Source organism: Rhinoderma darwinii, chromosome 8 (genome assembly GCF_050947455.1).
Source record: "Rhinoderma darwinii isolate aRhiDar2 chromosome 8, aRhiDar2.hap1, whole genome shotgun sequence".
NCBI classification, from domain to species: domain Eukaryota; kingdom Metazoa; phylum Chordata; class Amphibia; order Anura; family Rhinodermatidae; genus Rhinoderma; species Rhinoderma darwinii.
The window spans coordinates 128761-148885 of record NC_134694.1 but is presented as its reverse complement, the minus strand read 5'-3'; the positions used below and the strand labels follow the sequence as shown (position 1 = coordinate 148885).

At 45.0% G+C, this 20125-nt stretch overlaps 1 protein-coding gene across 4 annotated transcripts in view; it reads right to left on the bottom strand.

Annotated features, from left to right (window-relative positions):
- The window catches only part of LOC142658974 (rho GTPase-activating protein 27-like), an 81605-nt gene that overhangs the window by 26562 nt on the left and 34918 nt on the right, over positions 1–20125 (bottom strand). For 3 of the 4 annotated variants that reach the window (XM_075834579.1, XM_075834580.1, XM_075834577.1), the window contains exons 3-7: positions 5575–6000; positions 4872–5063; positions 4521–4601; positions 3727–3837; positions 3169–3236 (exon numbers count right to left, since the gene is read on the bottom strand). In XM_075834579.1, the coding sequence (XP_075690694.1) occupies positions 3169–3236; positions 3727–3837; positions 4521–4601; positions 4872–5063; positions 5575–6000 (878 nt within the window). The remainder of the gene's footprint in view (positions 1–3168; positions 3237–3726; positions 3838–4520; positions 4602–4871; positions 5064–5574; positions 6001–20125) is intronic. The other variant, XM_075834578.1, reaches the window with a different exon arrangement.

Genomic DNA, 20125 nt, shown 5'->3' with positions numbered 1-20125 from the left:
ACTTCTATACATTACATGCGGGACACTTATATACATTATATGCGGGACACTTCTATACATTATATGCGGGACACTTATATACATTATATGCGGGACACTTATATACATTATATGCGGGACACTTATATACATTATATGCGGGACACTTATATACATTATATGCGGGACACTTATATACATTATATGCGGGACACTTCTATACATTATATGCGGGACACTTATATACATTACATGCGGGACACTTATATACATTACATGCGGGACACTTATATACATTACATGCGGGACACTTATATACATTACATGCGGGACACTTATATACATTACATGCGGGACACTTATATACATTATATGCGGGACACTTATATACATTATATGCGGGACACTTATATACATTATATGCGGGACACTTATATACATTATATGCGGGACACTTATATACATTATATGCAAGACACTTATATACATTACATGCGGGACACTTATATACATTACATGCGGGACGCTTCTATACATTATATGCGGGACACTTATATACATTACATGCGGGACACTTATATACATTATATGCGGGACGCTTCTATACATTATATGCGGGACACTTATATACATTACATGCGGGACACTTATATACATTACATGCGGGACACTTCTATACATTATATGCGGGACACTTATATACATTATATGCGGGACACTTATATACGTTATATGCGGGACACTTATATACATTATATGCAGGACACTTATATACATTATATGCGGGACACTTATATACGTTATATGCAGGACACTTATATACATTATATGCGGGACACTTATATACATTATATGCGGGACACTTATATACATTATATGCGGGACACTTATATACATTATATGCGGGACACTTATATACGTTATATGCAGGACACTTATATACATTATATGCGGGACACTTATATACATTATATGCAGGGCACTTATATACATTATATGCGGGACACTTATATACATTATATACGGGACACTTATATACATTATATGCGGGACACTTATATACATTACATGCGGGACACTTATATACATTACATGCGGGACACTTATATACATTATATGCGGGACACTTATATACATTATATGCGGGACACCTATATACATTATATGCGGGACACTTATATACATTATATGCGGGACACTTATATACATTATATGCGGGACACTTATATACATTATATGCCGGACACTTATATACATTATATGCGGGACACTTATATACATTATATGCGGGACACTTATATACATTATATGCGGGACACTTATATACATTATATGCGGGACACTTATATACATTATATGCGGGACACTTATATACATTATATGCGGGACACTTATATACATTATATGCGGGACACTTATATACATTACATGCGGGACACTTATATACATTACATGCGGGACACTTATATACATTATATGCGGGACACTTATATACATTATATGCGGGACACCTATATACATTATATGCGGGACACTTATATACATTATATGCGGGACACTTATATACATTATATGCGGGACACTTATATACATTATATGCCGGACACTTATATACATTATATGCGGGACACTTATATACATTATATGCGGGACACTTATATACATTATATGCGGGACACTTATATACATTATATGCGGGACACTTATATACATTATATGCGGGACACTTATATACATTATATGCGGGACACTTATATACATTATATGCGGGACACTTATATACATTATATGCAGGACACTTATATACATTATATGCGGGACACTTATATACATTATATGCGGGACACTTATATACATTATATGCAGGACACTTATATACATTATATGCGGGACACTTATATACATTATATGCGGGACACTTATATACATTATATGCGGGACACTTATATACATTACATGCGGGACACTTATATACATTATATGCAGGACACTTATATACATTATATGCGGGACACTTATATACATTACATGCTGGACACTTATATACATTATATGCGGGACACTTATATACGTTATATGCAGGACACTTCTTGGGACGTTTTTGGAGCCGTTTTCTCATAGACTCTATTGAATACAGCTCCAAAGACGGCCAAAAAAACAGCCGCGAGAATGGCGCAAAAAACACTGCGATTAACGCGAGTTGCTCAAATAACGTCTGAAAATCAGGTACTGTTTTCCCTTGAAAACAGCTTCGTATTTTCAGACGTATTTTGTTAATCGTGTGAACATGCCCTTACACCAACACAACATGGGATGTTGCTGCAGAATATATAGTAGCCAGTCTCCTCCACGCTATTACACCTCAAGCTTCACGGTTGGAACCCCCACATCCTGACATCAAGTTCCACCTTCTCTGGAGGTTGGAATGAAGAAAAACCCTCATTTTAGCTCTTCAGACCAAAAGAGATGTCCTGTGGTCCTTGTCGGACACAAGTTTCCCCATCAGTAGTGGCCAGCACGCCAGGTCTTGGTCGGCCTTTCCTGTGGCAAATCTCAACAGAGCAGCTCTCTTCATAACCCTTCATCGTTTTTGCCACTGCACTTGAAGAAACTTTAACAGTTGTTGTCATAATGTGCATTGCCGGCCTTCACGGATAGACTGTGCGGCAGCTGCTCCTTAGCTTGTTGTGGACTACTACATCCAGAAACGATAGTCGTCTACCAGATAGAGCTATACAAGACCCCGACCTGGTCACATCACAACTGATGAGCAGATATACGTGTGACTGATGATCTGTACTCTCCACCATCACTGAGGTTCTGAGAAGTTCCTCCAACATGGACATAAACGTCTCTATTTAGATTCCCAAGACCCTCAATTTAATGGTTGAAGTGGAAGCATCATGTGTGAAGCGTCATGAGAAGCATTAGTTGTGGTTGGTCCTGTATAAGAAATAAGACATTCCCCCGAGACCATGAAACCTCTGAGAGCCCTCGTCTCCGGGATCCCGGTCACACAGGGAGGTGATCCGGACATTGAGTGACACATTTTATTCATAATGGAAGGAGTTTGTGTTGTTCCCACCCCCAGCGTATATGAGCGTCCAGCACGGCTGTAGCCCCGGTCATTCATTCTACACTTGTCAACTACACAGAGGGAACGCCAAGCATTGCGCAGCCGCCACTCACCGCAGCCTTCTCCCGTTCTCCGCGATCTTGGTCTTGTGCAGAACTCCGGCTTTCTCCAGGCCTTTTGTCTGCAATGAAGAAAACAACAAAAATCCAAGAGTAAGGAGCAGATCAGAAGGCAAAAGACGCGGAGCCCACACAGAACACGTCCTCATCTAGAATCCCAGCACGCAACAGAAGGGATCCCGAATTACACAGAATGCTCTCATTACACCCAGTAAGGACCTGGCCACAGGACTCTCCCTGCTCGTGACACATCTCAGACACCACTCGCCTCTGCCTTTTCTCCTCGCAGCACGGATGCTTCTACTCAATATGTTTGCACCATTGTTTGTGCCTCTCCACTAGAGGGCAGCATGGGAATGCCCTGATTGCCTCCTCCACCACTTCACACAGTTTAATACATACTGGATAACCCTAAACCATTATTACAATCACCAGAGATTTTGGGGGCCATATGTTCAATACCTGGTGGAACATTCAGGGTTTAGTATCAGATCTTCTCATCTCTGAAGACATTGTTGATTTGTTCACATAGACGGTATGAGGGGGTCTTACCTCTGTCTCTTTCTGCAGAGAGAAGGCTGTGAAATTGTTCTGCCAGCTAGTGAAGACATTGCTATTCTGATTGAGGTCACTGCTCCCGCTCTGCATTTCTGGGGGGCCAAGCTTTGGGTAGCAAAAAGAGGCAGTAAGATATATTCTACAGTCGTTATCACAGATGTCAGTGGCCCATGGATGATAGGAGTGTGAGCCAGGGATGATGGGAGATGTGGGGAGAATCGGCCTCGGTGTGATGGGGGATTTGAGGAACATGGGGTGATGGGGGGTGCGAGGAGCATGGGCCTCGGTGTGATGGGGGATGCGAGGAGCATGGGCCTCGGTGTGATGGGGGATGCGAGGAGCATGGGCCTCGGTGTGATGGGGGATGCGAGGAGCATGGGCCTCGGTGTGATGGGGGATGTGAGGAGCATGGGCCTCGGTGTGATGGGGGATGCGAGGAGCATGGGCCTCGGTGTGATGAGGATGTGAGGAGGATGGGCCTCGGTGTGATGGGGATGCGAGGAGCATGGGCCTCGGTGTGATGGGGGATGCAAGGAGCATGGGCCTCGGTGTGATGGGGGATGCGAGGAGCATGGGCCTCGGTGTGATGGGGGATGCAAGGAGCATGGGCCTCGGTGTGATGGGGGATGCGAGGAGCATGGGCCTTGGTGTGATGGGGATGTGAGGAGCATGGGCCTCGGTGTGATGGGGGATAGGAGTTGAGAACTGGGCGTAGAGTATGGACCAGATTGATGAAAGATTTGAGGAGCATAGATAAGGTGTGATAGGGTTGTAAGCTGCTCACTGACCTGCGGCAGCTTCCACTGCGAGATGGAGCCATCTGGGGTGTAGAAATAGGTCTTCCCATGCTGGTCCTGAGACTGCAGCCACTGCAATGAGAAGGCGCAATGTTTCTCTAATGCACAGGGGGAACTCTAGCCCATAACATATTGTCAAGTGATGTTTCGTTCAAACTTGCTGAGGAGCTTAGCCCATCATAAACTACAGCTGAAGACCTTTGGCCTTCTTCAGAGCATGGTCACCATTGTGCCCACTTGGACGTGGATCTGGACTCCTAGTGCACTCCATAGCTTGCACTGTATGCACTGATCCGCAGGCCGTGGTCGCAGCAGAAGTGGTGGTTTGGGCCCGGTACTCACCGTTTCCCCATTGTTGCTGTTGATGTAAAGTTTCTGTCCATCCTTAATCTGACAGGACCAGCCTGAGTACTGACCATCTGCTAGGGCTTGCTGAGGGGGAGGGGGCATATAATTTCCATGATAATCAGCTTCTGGGTAAACGTCTATGTTGTCGGGAGAGTATGCAGGGTAGTCGGCTTCTGGGGTAGGGGGCTGTGGAGACAAAAGGAGTCAATGATCTACCTTCCTGTCTCCATGTCAGCATGTTACAGAGAGTTAAACAGAAGACGTAGGTTTATGAGCAGCTGAGGTTACAGGTTAAAGCCTTGCAGTACATGTGAGTCAAGTTCCAGAAATATCATAATGGGGAACTAGTAATTATCATGGGAGATTATACTTATCACAACAAGAGCCCCCCAAAAAAATCAGGCAAATGACAGGGGAGCGATCAATCCGGCTAATCATCAGGCTCAATCCAAGTACAGGAGGGAGTGAAGGTTCAGTTATAGGGGACCCCTCTATCCCCTGCACGACGAGCTCAGACGTTACAGATATTGATTGTGTCTTCTGAAACTCTTTTCTCTGACTAAATCTATGATGTAGGTGAAAAGCTTTGGACTCCAGACAATAAATGAGCCATAATGCGTGTTCTGCAGATAAAGGCTACTTCACCTGCAGGATGGCATTGGTGGTGTAGGGGGGGGGGGGACACTAATATACCAACCCTCCTGTCCACTGATCCATAAGGGGAAAACATTGGCTTCACCCCAAGAAGATGCAGCTCGCTCTCGGGAGGCAGGTCCCAGGATGTCTCTCCGGTCACTGAATTGTAGAAGTAGAACTGAGCACTGGATTCATCAAAATGTTTCTCCCACTCTACTTCTCCAAGCAGAGAGCTCAGGGAGGTTGGAGAGACGGGTGACTGAAGTGTCTCCTCTGCTTGGTCAAAAGGACAATCCCAAGTGGTCTCCCCGGTAACACAGTTGTAGTAGAACAGTTGTCCACTCTCCTTATCGGTGTGGGTCTCCCAGTCGTCTATGGTGCTGGTGGAGCCTCGCTGCTGAGAGGACGTTCTCTGCCTGGCCTCATCTCTATACAAGTCTTCCAAGTTGGCATAGATGGGAGAGGGAGACTCCTCTTCATTCACCACCTACAAGAGATAAAGGAACAGTGAGTGGACGTTGGCCCGTAGCACCCCAATGTCCTTACCAAGTGCTAGTAAGTCTGCTAAAGTGTTGGCGTGTGGATTATATGTCTCTTTATTACGGTTATTTCTACAACATATTCCCACACATGCCCAAGACTCAGCAGCTGGCATAAGCGGACGTGTAGAAATAAGAGGTTCCAGTACCAGGGATGTGATAACAGGAACTCCAACAAATGTGTGGGCAGAACTAGTATCTCATACATCAAAACCTATGTCAGAACAGAGCAAGCATCACCCGCCATGTAATGAACAGCCAAACAAGCTGCTAGAAAGAGCAGAACAATGTCCGCGGTTCATAGCGGGAAGCAAATAGTAGGGACCACTGCCGGGATGTAATAGTAATATTGTAATGCCCGCGGTCGCTGACCGCCGGCATTTTCCGCTTACCGGCAGCTGCAGGTCTCTCAGGACTTGCCGGCGTCTCCTCCTCCAGAGACGCCGGCACACACTGCTCTCACCTCCTGCTGTTACTCCTAGGGTGCGTGCGCTCTGCCCCGGTCTTAAAGGGAACAGCGAGTGCCCCTGCAACTTAGTCCCTCTGTCCAATCACTACACACCCAGGACTTTAAAAAGCACTCTGCCTACTTCCATCTTGACTGAGCAATGTTGTGTCTTCCCTATGTTTGTCTTGCAAATATTCCTTAGCTGTATCCGGAATCCTGTTTCCCGTATCTGTGTTTAGTTCTAGTGCCTAAGTCGAGTGTCCGAGGCTACTTCACCATCTGTGTCCGGTATCCTAGCCAAGTCCAGTATCCGAGACGACTGCACTACTCCAGTCCGGGGTCCTAGCCAAAATTCATTATCCGGCCCAGTCCCGCTTCCCCCTAACTGTCTGGCATATACCCACTTCTGACCTTTCAGGTACTTTATCATTACGGACCTCACAGACTCTGTTGACCAGTAGCTGTTCTGTTATGGCGGAGTGGCGAGTGGGTCCACATACCTGCCAGTTGTTACAAATCTGCAGACCCCAGACCGGATAATGATAATAAGGAGACAGTATTTATTGTAGAGGAATCTACACAGAAGAGGTCGCCATTGCATATAAATGATTCCTTACCCATACGTGCGGTTTGAATGGCCGACTGGTGTCCTCCCGGCGTGCGTTTCAGCGTATAAATCCTTCGACAGGGGGTGGGGAGTGGATAACATGGCGGTGTTTAAATACTTCTAATACTGACAAATCATCGTCATTGCGCTCATAGTATAAAATACAATTTAATTTATACCATAAGCCCAATTGCAATGATCTTCGTTTTGGCATTTTTAGCCAGGACAAATGCACTTTTTGTATATCCTCCTCTAGCTGCACATAGTGGGCTCTGTTTGTAATTCCTCGTGTCTTGCATGTCTCGTCTGTGCTGTGCGCGTTGGCCGCTGCCTCCTGCCTTGGATTGGGTGTCTGTGTTGTGGCGCTGGGAGCCGGCGTCTGATGTCACATGACTCCCCGCCCCGTATTCTGGGGGGACAGGCCACCGCGTTTGCGTCAAATGTGGCGCCGATGTATGCCTGCTGTGCGGCAGTGGTCATGACTCTCCAGGACGTGGTATAGTACAGTTCTCTCTAGTTACCGCTGATTGGATCTTGCGGTTTATGATATTCTGCACTCCCTGGTAGCGGTATTTAAACACCGCCATGTTATCCACTCACCACCCCGGCGAAGGCTTTATACGCTGAAACACGCGCACCGGCCATTCAAACAGCACGTGTGGGTACGCAATCATTTCTATGCAATGGCGACCTTCTGTGTAGGTTCATCTACAATAAATACCGTCTCCTTATGAACGTCACCCTGTCGGGGGTCTGCAGATTACTATCCCGGCAGTGGTCCCTACTATTTGCTGCTCGCTGTGTCCCTTTTATACAGGTTTCTACTCTCTAGCAGCGTGTGTGGCTGCGCTGGGTCTGGTCAATAACTGGGTGACTCCTTCTTGTAGGATTATGGATTTGTCTGTATTGCTTTTAAACTATTGAATAATAAAACTTACATTTTTATACTTTTTTTTTAATTTAGATTTTTATTAGTTTTTCCCAACTTAGAAATAGCACAAAACAATATGATGTGCATATTCAACAGATGTTGAGGCTGACGCAGGAACCCAAATTTACAACGATGACATATAGGTACTGAACACACATGCATAAAAGTAAGCAAAATGTGAACATAAAACACATAAAAACAAAAACATTGCTCAGGTGGTGGTAATTGTGAGCATATGCTATATTGAAACGCATCTTCGTATCAAAATATGTAAATTGAAGAACAACATCAGAGACCTTGGACCAATGGAGATCCATTCACGAGAGACCCTCAATATCTAAAAAGAGGAAGCGGTTCAAATAAAGGGACGTCTTTTCGATCAATAGGTGCTGCAGACCTCCCATGTCACATCCAACTTTAAAATGGAGCTGGCATTTATGGCTAGAATTCTTTCCATACTATAAGCAACTTGTACAGTCCGGCAGAGCTCGCTAGTGGTTAAGGGAGAACCTGATTTCCAGGTTTTTGCAATCATAGACCTAGCAGCAAACATGATGTGGCCAGTCACTGTACGTAGAAGCAAGGGGGTAAAACAGGTAATCCCAAAAAGCACAGGGCTAATGGAGGTGGTAGATGGACATCTGACCCAGTTACTTGTTTAATAAGAGCAGCTGTAGCTTGCCAAAAGGCCTCCACTCGAGGTCAGTCCCACCAACCAGGTATGTGCCAATGGATCCTCAGCCTCTCCAGCAAAAATGTGGGTAGGATGGGTTCAACCTCGCTATACAAACAGGGGTAAGAGACCAACGTAGCATAATCTTAAATGAGGTTTCCCAGTGAGTTGCACCTTTGGATATACTTTTTACTCCCTTAATAGTATTATAGCAATCCTCCATACTGAGAGTTATATGAAGACCTGGTTCCCATTTGAGAATATAGGAGGGTTTCGTTATAATATTCGGTTGTAGTAGTAGCTTATAAATCAAGGAGATCCCACATACATTAGGGTTGGATGAAGATTTTTTTTTTATATATAACTGTTGGAAAAACCTGCAAATCAATTGACACCTTATGTAAGACATGACGTATCTGAAGAAATGTATAAAAGTCTCTTGCAGGGAGAGAGCAAGTACGAGAAATAGACTCATAAGTATTCATGAAGGCGCCAGAATAGAGATGCCCAATTTTATTCAAATTAACTACAATCCAATTTCTTAAATCTATTTCAGGGATAAATGTGTTCAAAAAATGCTGAGGTAATTCACCTAATTTAGTTGAATCAAGTGTATGAACACTCACAGGACACAGTCGCCATGCTGAGATGGAGGCGGTTATACAAAGTCATTTGGACGGACTTTACACGGGGTGGGTTTAGAGGAACCGAACAGTTCAATCAACGGGTAGCCCAGGGTTGAGCATTCAATTTCCGACCATCTTTCACCAGGAGAAAAATTCCACCAAAATTTAGTTTGGGCCAACACGGCTGCCATATAATATTTTTTCAAGTCTGGAACACCCATACCACCTGGTCCAAGGTCTAGTCATGGTTGCAAAATGGATTCTGGGTTTACGCCCATATGAAATCCGTCAAAATTCTTTGCAACTTTAAAAAATATGAACTAGGGACAGGTACAATCACAGTTCGGAATACATCAAGTACACAAGGCAATAGCATTATTTTTAACAATGACTATTCCAGTAGCCCAAGTGAATAAAGGCTCGTCAAATTTTTGGATTACCTATGAAGTTTTAAACAATAACGGTGTGTAATTACATGCAAACAGGTCTTTGCTAGGACATAAAGTAATCACCAAATAAGTGATTTGTTTGTCCTGCCAGAGATACGGGAAGCGAGCTTCTAATGTGGACTTGGTCAATGGGTTTAGCCCTATATTCAAAATTTGAGATTTAGTCGGCTTAATCTTATAAGATCCATTACTGAAGCTGTTAATGCTGTGCGGAGTTTCTGGAAGAGATACACTGGGGTTAGTTATTGAAACTATTACATCATCTGCATATAATCCTATAACATGCAACATCGAAATACCATGACTATTACAGTTCGATCTAATGTGCTCTGCGAGTGGTTCCATTACTAAAGCAAAAATAATGTCTGATAGGGGACACCCCTGTCTAGTGCCATTAGTGACGTCAAATGCGTCAGACAAAAAACCAGGCGAGTACCTTAGCAGAGGGATTGGAGTATCGCGTGAGAATAGTAGATTTGATCAACCCTTGAAACTCGAATTTGCCCCCAGTAAACCCTGTCAAACGCCTTCTCCGCATCCAATGCGAGGAGCAGAGAAGGCGTCCAAGAGAGTTCCACTGATTGTATGAGATCAATAAAACGTCGAGTGCCATCTGCTGACGGTCTACCGGACACGAATCCCACCTGCTCAGGATTAATTAACTTTGGGAAAACATGTACTAATCTTAGAGCTAAAACCTTACCTTAGCGTAGAGTTTGAGATCCATATTGAGGAGTGAGATTGGCCTGAAATTGGCTGGAGTTCTAGGGTCTTTCCCAGGTTTAGGAAGCATAACTATAGTTGCTGTTAACATCTCAGATGGGAAATTGCCTCCTACAGCGGCTTTGTTAAAACTATCTGACAAATAATGGGATATAATACCAGAGAAGTGTTTAAAGAGGCTGTCCCCAGATTATAAGTAAACTAAAATTGGAAATAAAAAGAGACACGGCGCCACATAGTGCAAAGTAAAAGCAGGATGGGGCAGAGGAGCAATCTTATTTGAGAAAACGCTCACCTGGCCCAAGGACACAAGGGTAGTGGTGGTAATGAAACTGCTGCTGCCAAGTCCAAATCACAACAAATGAGGTTTGTTGTCCCGAAAATATTTGTAAAAATATATAAAAATAGGACCATCGGCGCTGCACGATGAGACAGAAAATTAGACGACTTGGATGGTCATCCAAGTCGTCTAATTTCCAGATTATAAGTGTCCTGTCTCCTACATAATCTGATCGGCGCTGTAATGTAGAGAACAGTGGTCCTAGTAATAAAGAGGCTGTCACCACATTATAAGTGTCCTGTATCCTACATAATGTGATCAGCGCTGTAATGTAGATAACAGTGGTCCTAGTAATAAAGAGGCTATCACCACATTATAAGTGTCCCGTCTCCTACATAATCTGATCGGCGCTGTAATGTAGAGAACAACAGTGGTTTTTATTTTGAAAAACTATCATTTTTTTTAGCAAGTTATAAACAATTTTAGATTTATGCTAATTTGTTTTTAGCAGCATATTCAGGGTGACCCAGAATGTAGTCGTTTAATTTCCACTGAGAGGGAGAGGAGAATTGTTCTGGTAATGTAATAAGAATCAGAGCGTGGTCCGGCCACGTGACTGTTCCACTGTTGGCAGTACCAGTCTGTAGGAGTGCTAGCTTATTTAGGAGAAATAAATCAATTCTCGAGTAAGAATTACATACAAAAAATATGGTGAAATCCTGTTTCTTGTAAAACCCCCTCAAAAAACAAGGGGGCACTCCCTCCGTCTGGAGAAAAAAAGGTTCAACCTGCAGAGGCGACAAGTCTTCTTTACTGTGAGAGCGGTGAATCTATGGAATAGTCACCGCAGGAGCCGTCACAGCAGGGACAGGAGACGATGCAAAAAAGGCAAAGATCATTTCCTAGAACAAAAAAATATTAGCTCCTATGTGTAGAAATTTTTTACTTCCCCTTTCCCATCCCTTGGTTGAACTTAATGGACATGTGTCAACCGTACAAACTATGTACTTACAGGGAGAGGAAAAAAAGAAATAATCCCTCTCACTACCATGTTGGCACCTTCATATATCATAAAAGCCCTGGTCTGGAATAGACGCAGCGAAGGATTAGTATGCCGTCCTATATCGGTAGAATCGACGTCTGGGTCAAGTGATGCATTAAAACCTCCCCCAATAACCGGCAGGCCGATACTTACTGCATCCATTTCAGAGACTATAGCAGCCCACAACTCGCAGTGTCTTTTGTTTGAGAAATACACATTGAAGAAAGTGTATGTAATATTAATCTCGCAAATGAATCCTATATATCTACCCTGAGGATCCGTTATAAGTGCGTGAAACTTGAAGGCTACCGTATTCCGTATGTCAATAAGAACACCCTTCCATGTAGCTGCGCTAGAAGTCATATAAATATGAGGGAACGCCTTGTGATTAAATGACGGGGTTTTATATTTATGAACATGGGTTTCCTGAACAAACAGAACATCACAGTGGAACGTTTTACTTCCTTCCATAACATGCTACACGTAAAGGGGCTATGGAGTCCCCTAATACAATTTTATACTTTATTACATGGTGTGCGATGCTTATTCTGCTCTTATATAGGCTTTCATCTCATGCTAGAAGCCCCATGGAACAGGTGTGTTGATTAGGGGCCTTGGGAGTTGTTGTTGTTTTTTGGGTTTTAGTATCTCATACAAGTGAGAACATCAGAAAGCAGCCATGATAACCAGTGGCCCTAGAATTAATGACCATCACCCTTATTCTTACCCCTGATTCAGTCCCTGAACCCATCCCCCGGAGGCCTTACTTTCGATCTATCAGAAGTGTTTCCAAGCCTTGTCCGCTATAAACCTGCTTGTGTTTAAAGCCGCTGCCCTCCTGAACCCCATCCACAATTAAAGAACACTAACCTCATATACACGCTGCAATGTGTCTTTGGCTACAACTCATTGCTCATCAGCATTTTTGTTCTGTCATTGTCTTGTAAATAAGCTGAATTTTTCTCTATGACTCATTCCCTGTTTTGACTAAATAACTTCCCTAATTAATCTAACAACTTGTCACCAAACAACTCAGCAATGAAAGCAAAAGCGGTGAGACCATAAGCGACACCAGGGAAGAGAAGGAGCCTCCCAGGATGGAGGACAGAGGAGACACCAGGGAAGAGAAGGAGCCTTACAGGATAGAAGACAGAGGAGACACCAGGGAAGAGAAGGATCCCTATAGGATAGAAGACAGAGGAGACACCAGGGAAGAGAAGGAGCCTCCCAGGATGGAGGACAGAGGAGACACCAGGGAAGAGAAGGAGCCTCCCAGGATAGAGGACAGAGGAGACACCAGGGAAGAGAAGGAGCCTCCCAGGATAGAGGACAGAGGAGACACCAGGGAAGAGAAGGATCCCTATAGGATAGAAGACAGAGGAGACACCAGGGAAGAGAAGGAGCCTCCCAGGATGGAGGACAGAGGAGACACCAGGGAAGAGAAGGAGCCCTATAGGATAGAAGACAGAGGAGACACCAGGGAAGAGAAGTAGCCTTACAGGATAGAAGACAGAGGAGACACCAGGGAAGAGAAGGATCCCTATAGGATAGAAGACAGAGGAGACACCAGGGAAGAGAAGGAGCCTCCCAGGATGGAGGACAGAGGAGACACCAGGGAAGAGAAGGAGCCCTATAGGATAGAAGACAGAGGAGACACCAGGGAAGAGAAGGAGCCCTATAGGATAGAAGACAGAGGAGACACCAGGGAAGAGAAGGAGCCTCCCAGGATAGAGGACAGAGGAGACACCAGGGAAGAGAAGGATCCCTATAGGATAGAAGACAGAGGAGACACCAGGGAAGAGAAGGAGCCTCCCAGGATAGAGGACAGAGGAGACACCAGGGAAGAGAAGGAGCCTCCCAGGATAGAGGACAGAGTAGATACCAGGGAAGAGAAGGAGCCTCCCAGGATAGAGGACAGAGGAGAAACCAGGGAAGAGGAGAAGAAGCCTCTCAGGATAGAGGACAGAGGAGACACCAGGGAAGAGAAGGAGCCTCCCAGGATAGAGGACAGAGGAGATACCAGGTAAGAGAAGGAGCCTCCCAGGATAGAGGAGACACCAGGGAATTGAAGGAGCCTCCCAGGATAGAGGACAGAGGAGACACCAGGGAAGAGAAGAAGCCTCCCAGGATAGAGGACAGAGGAGACACCAGGGAAGAGAAGGAGCCTCCCAGGATAGACAGAGGAGATACCAGGGAAGGAGCCTCCCAGGATAGAGGACAGAGGAGATACCAGGGAAGAGGAGAAGAAGCCTCTCAGGATAGAGGACAGAGGAGACACCAGGGAAGAGAAGGAGCCTCCCAGGATAGAGGACAGAGGAGACACCAGGGAAGAGAAGGAGCCTCCCAGGATAGAGGAGACACCAGGGAATTGAAGGAGCCTCCCATGATAGAGGACAGAGGAGACACCAGGGAAGAGAAGGAGCCTCCCAGGATAGAGGACAGAGGAGACACCAGGGAAGAGAAGAAGCCTCCCAGGATAGAGGACAGAGGAGACACCAGGGAAGAGAAGGAGCCTCCCAGGATAGACAGAGGAGATACCAGGGAAGAGAAGGAGCCTCCCAGGATAGAGGACAGAGGAGACACCAGGGAAGAGAAGGAGCCTCCCAGGATAGAGGAGACACCAGGGAAGAGAAGGAGCCTCCCAGGATAGAGGACAGAGGAGAAATCAGGGAAGAGAAGGAGCCTCCCAGGATAGAGGACAGAGGAGACACCAGGGAAGTGAAGGAGCCTCCCAGGATAGAGGACAGAGGAGACACCAGGGAAGAGGAGAAGAAGCCTCTCAGGATAGAGGACAGAGGAGACACCAGGGAAGAGAAGGAGCCTCCCAGGATAGAGGACAGAGGAGACACCAGGGAAGAGAAGGAGCCTCCCAGGATAGACAGAGGAGATACCAGGGAAGAGAAGGAGCCTCCCAGGATAGAGGACAGAGGAGACACCAGGGAAGAGAAGGAGCCTCCCAGGATAGAGGACAGAGGAGACACCAGGGAAGAGAAGGAGCCTCCCAGGATAGAGGAGACACCAGGGAAGAGAAGGAGCCTCCCAGGATAGAGGACAGAGGAGAAATCAGGGAAGAGAAGGAGCCTCCCAGGATAGAGGACAGAGGAGACACCAGGGAAGTGAAGGAGCCTCCCAGGATAGAGGACAGAGGAGGCACCAGGGAAGAGGAGAAGAAGCCTCTCAGGATAGAGGACAGAGGAGACACCAGGGAAGAGAAGGAGCCTCCCAGGATAGAGGACAGAGGAGACACCAGGGAAGAGAAGGAGCCTCCCAGGATAGAGGAGACACCAGGGAAGAGAAGGAGCCTTACAGGACAGAGGACACACCAGGGAAGAGAAGCCTCCCAGGATAGAGGACAGAGGAGACACCAGGGAAGAGAAGGAGCCTCCCAGGATAGAGGACAGAGGAGACACCAGGGAAGAGAAGAAGAAGCCTCCCAGGATAGAGGACAGAGGAGACACCAGGGAAGAGAAGGATCCTCCCAGGATAGAGGAGACACCAGGGAATAGAAGAAGCCTCCCAGGATAGAGGACATCATGCAGGAGAAAATACTCACAAGACAGAGGAGAAAAGGACATCAAGGAAGAGAAGGAGCCTCCCAGGATAGAGGACAGAGGAGACACCAGGGAAGAGAAGGATCTCTATAGGATAGAAGACAGAGAAGACACCAGGGAAGAGAAGGAGCCTTACAGGATAGAGGACAGAGGAGACACCAGGGAAGAGAAGGAGCCTTACAGGATAGAGGACAGAGGAGACACCAGGGAAGAGAAGGAGCCTTACAGGACAGAGGACAGAGGAGACACCAGGGAAGAGAAGGAGCCTTACAGGACAGAGGACAGAGGAGACACCAGGGAAGAGAAGGAGCCTTACAGGACAGAGGACAGAGGAGACACCAGGGAAGAGAAGGAGCCTTACAGGATAGAGGACAGAGGAGACACCAGGGAAGAGAAGGCTCCCTATAGGATAGAAGATAGAGGAGACACCAGGGAAGAGAAGGAGCCTCCCAGGATAGAGGACAGAGGAGACACCAGGGAAGAGAAGGATCCCTATAGGATAGAAGACAGAGGAGACACCAGGGAAGAGAAGGAGCCTTACAGGATAGAGGACAGAGGAGACATCAGGGAAGAGAAGGAGCCTTACAGGATAGAAGACATCATGCAGGAGAAAAGACTCACAAGACAGAGTAAAGTGGAACAAGGGAAAAGAGGCACCACAATGGCGCTGCTTAGTAATGAAATGAATCCAAGTTCATGTTTATTGGAAGGTAAAATGATAAGAAAGATGATAAGAAAAATGCTACGCGTTTAACCGCCAGACCGGCGTCTTCATCAGGCAAGTAAAATACATAAAATAGACAAAAGGTATATATATCTATATCTATATAGATATAGATATAGATATAGATATAGATATAGAGAGAGAGAGAGAGACATGACAGCACATTTAATAGGACTAATTCAGACAGCGCACCGAAAAAACGCTAAATGGAGGCGGGTCAAAGATCAAATGTTACGTTGTGGATACCGCAAAAAAATATATAAATGCAGACATTAACAAGCAAATAGTAAAAGGGAAAATATAAATAAATAGACATAGGATAATTGTTAATAGTTATAAAAATTGCGGCAAACCAAAACGACAAAAGGCACTAATTAAAAACGACATATATAATCATGAAAACAACAGCTTATGTATCTAGAATATAGAATAAGAGAGAAAGACTCACCAACATTGGAAAGGTGAAGGCTGTAAACCGGGGCGAAATGGTAATAGAAGAAGGAGCGTTGTCTGAGTCAAGGCAACCGCAGACACTACGGAGGCCGAGAGGAGCCAGAAAGCAAACATGGAACGCAAGATGACGCAGGAGAGGACAATCGCGTGAAGTAAGAAAAGGCAATGGCAGGATTGAAAAACAACAGAAAGGTAAGTAAATATACAATTCGATAGAGTAATGGGAAATGCAACAAAATGGGACTTCGATAAAAAATTAGAAAGAATAATAGATGATAAAGTTTATGAAAAATGCTAATCCAATGCAGACTCCATTATATCATTAAGACCATTGGGGTGCAAAGTCCCCAGTTTATAAATTCAGACATTTTCCCTCTGTTTTAATCTAGTGAATCTATTAGACAGATCTGCAGGGATCTTTCTATGGGAATAACAGTGATGTCATCGAAGTTACACTTGTGTCTAGAAACCCTTTGCTTGAGAAAACCCTTCCTTACATTGAATCTGTGCTTATTAATTCTGTTCCTGGGTTTGGGTCGTGCGACCCACGTATTGCAGATTGCATGTACATTGCAGTAAGTAAATCACGTAACCGTTTCCACAGTTCAAAAAACTTTTGATAAGGAAAATGTCTTTGGTTACTATGGAAATAAAATCAAACTTTTTATTGGCAATACTCGAACAACAGAGGCATCAAACATGGCCACAACGAAAAGAGCCTTTTTTAGCCATAAACATTTTTAGGGGGTTCAGTTGGGTATTGTGCAATTTACTAGGTGCTATCAAATTCCTTCAAGTTTTTGCTCTTCTGTAGGTGATTTGGGGTTTGGCTGGAAGGAGCATTTTCATGAATGGATCATTTGTGAGGATATGCCAATGTTTTTGGAGTGTGGATGTGATTACTCTGCTGCCTTTATTGAAAGAGGTAATAAAATGACATCTATAGTCCATGAACTTGTCTTTTTAGTGCCATGGGCTACGGGTTTATACATTCAGATTGTGTTAAGTGTCTTGCTCTAGATTCAGCTCCTTAATTAGACTAAAAGGAACATTTTTCTCCTTAAACCTCTTTTTCAAGAGATCACATTCTTTGGAGAAATCCATATCACTGGAACAGTTTTTCCGTATCCTCCTGAACTGGCCAAACGGTACGTTTTTTAGCCATCGCGGATAGTGAGCACTCTTAAAATCCAAGTAACTGTTTACGTCCACGGTTTTGAAATGAGTTTTTGTGGTTAGCAAATGACCTTTCTTCTCAATGGTGAGGTTGAGAAAATCTATTTTACTGACAGAAGATACACGTGTAAAAGTAAGTCCAAAAGTATTATTATTTAGGTGGTTCATAAATGAAGTGACCAAGGGCGCATCTCCTTGGATGACAAAGATCAGATCATCAATATAGCGTTTGTAAAAAATAATATTGTCGTCTTTGTAACCGTGATCTCCATAGATATATAGATCTTCAAAAACGTGACCCCATCGCACAGCCCTTGACCGGTCTATAAAAACACCCCTCAAATGTAAAAACATTGTGAGTTAAAATGAATTCAATAAAATTTATAAAAAAGTTAATCTGGTTATTCGGGAAACGAGGATCTGAAACCATAAATGAAGTGACAGCTTGTATACCGAGGTCATGCGGAATATTTGTATATAGGGACGAAACGTCAGCTGTTAAAAAGCAAATATCAGTCAGGTCATAAACAGATTGTAAATCCTGCAGCTCTCTAATAAGAGGAGTAGAATCTATTAAATATGAGGGTAGTTCAACAACGAAAGGTTGAAGGTGCCGATCAATAGAATGTGATAAATTGCTAGTTAGGGACCCGATCCCTGAAATAATTGGTCGACCAGGAGGATTAAATAATGACTTGTGGATCTTCGGCAAATGATACAAAAATGGGACAGTGGGAAAGGGAACAATTTTTCTTTTTTTGCATAAAATATTTTCTAAAAATGCTGCTTCAATGAGAGATTTATATTCAATTTTGAATAGAGGGATGGGATTAGACTGTAACCTCTCGTAAAACATGGTGTCTGACAACAGTCTCTAAGCCTCGCTTGTATAGGCAATGCCATCTTTATAGTAATGCCACCCCCCTTGTCCGCCGAGCGTATGACAATTTGGTGATTTCTCTGTAAGCCTTTTAAAGATCTCCGTTCGGATTTAGTGAGGTTATCTGTAAAAACAATCCGATGTCCAATTGTTTTAAAATCATTACTAACGAAGTTAAAAAATGTTTCCAGGGCTGGTCCCTGATGATGGAGGGGATAAAAAGGTGGATTTAGGATATACATCCACTCTGATAGGCGTGGGGGTTGAATGGTGTATAAGGAATAGGCAGAGTAGTAGATTAATTTGCGCATGAATCTATTAAGATCCATAAAAATTTCAAAGCCATCAGGAAGGGATGTCGGGCAAAAAGAGAAAAGAGAGACCTTTAGATAATAAACTAATTTCATCTTCATTTAAAATGGATTTAGATAAATTAAAATGTTTTACTATGTGTTTTTTGGGAGAAGGGGGAAGCTTGTGTCTACCCCCTTTAAATCTGCTTCTAATTTTCGTTTGGATGAAGCTTTCTGAATTTTTGGAAAGAACACAGTGATAGTCTGGGATTTTGGGCTTTTCAACAGGGGTAAGAGAATGTCCCGTGAGTGGGAACTTGGAGTGACCGGGGGCATAGTGAGTTCTGAGGGGAGTCCTAAAAAAGACACTGCGGCAATGGTGTTATCTAATGCAGGTGCCAGCTCGTCAACCAGGTTAACTGACCTGACGAAGGGACCAGTCCGGTCCAGAAACGCGTCGTCCTTTGAATTAAAGATCTCCTTGATCAAACTCACTTGGCCTCGTTCCTTGTCCTCCTGAGCCTGGCGCCGATGCCCGATACCATACTGCTCTTTTCCTTATACTACAGGATAGAAGACATCATGTAGGAGAAAAAAAGACTCAAGACACAGGAGACAACAGGGAGGAGAAGAAGCCTTACAGGATAGAAGATAGGGCCCATGGAGAGAGGGGCCCAACCCTCTTTGGTCCCATCCGCTTTGCTACTGGATGATTCGAGAACCCTGCATTCGCTACTCCAGAGAAAACGGACGGTGCGCAAACAGAGGTGTAATGAGTTGGCCCAAGGGTCAGGGGAACAAAAATGAAGTCCTTCGGTCCTGGGTGGAAAAACCTGGCACCATAATAATGTGACCATTTTGACCTTTGCTATGGTTCTTCCTATCTATGTACACCGCTGCCTGACCCATCCATAGAGAACCTGGGCATAGTCTGACACACAATATGGATAGATGTGGAGCTGATGTAGGCGGGGCCTGTGAGGAGGAGCTGATGCAGGCGGGGCCTGTGAGGAGCTGATGCAGGCGGGGCCAGTGCCGAGGAGCTGATGCAGGCGGGGCCAGTGCCGAGGAGCTGATGCAGGCGGGGCCAGTGCCGAGGAGCTGATGCAGGCGGGGCCAGTGCCGAGGAGCTGATGCATGCGGGGCCAGTGCCGAGGAGCTGATGCAGGCGGGGCCAGTGCCGAGGAGCTGATGCAGGCGGGGCCAGTGCCGAGGAG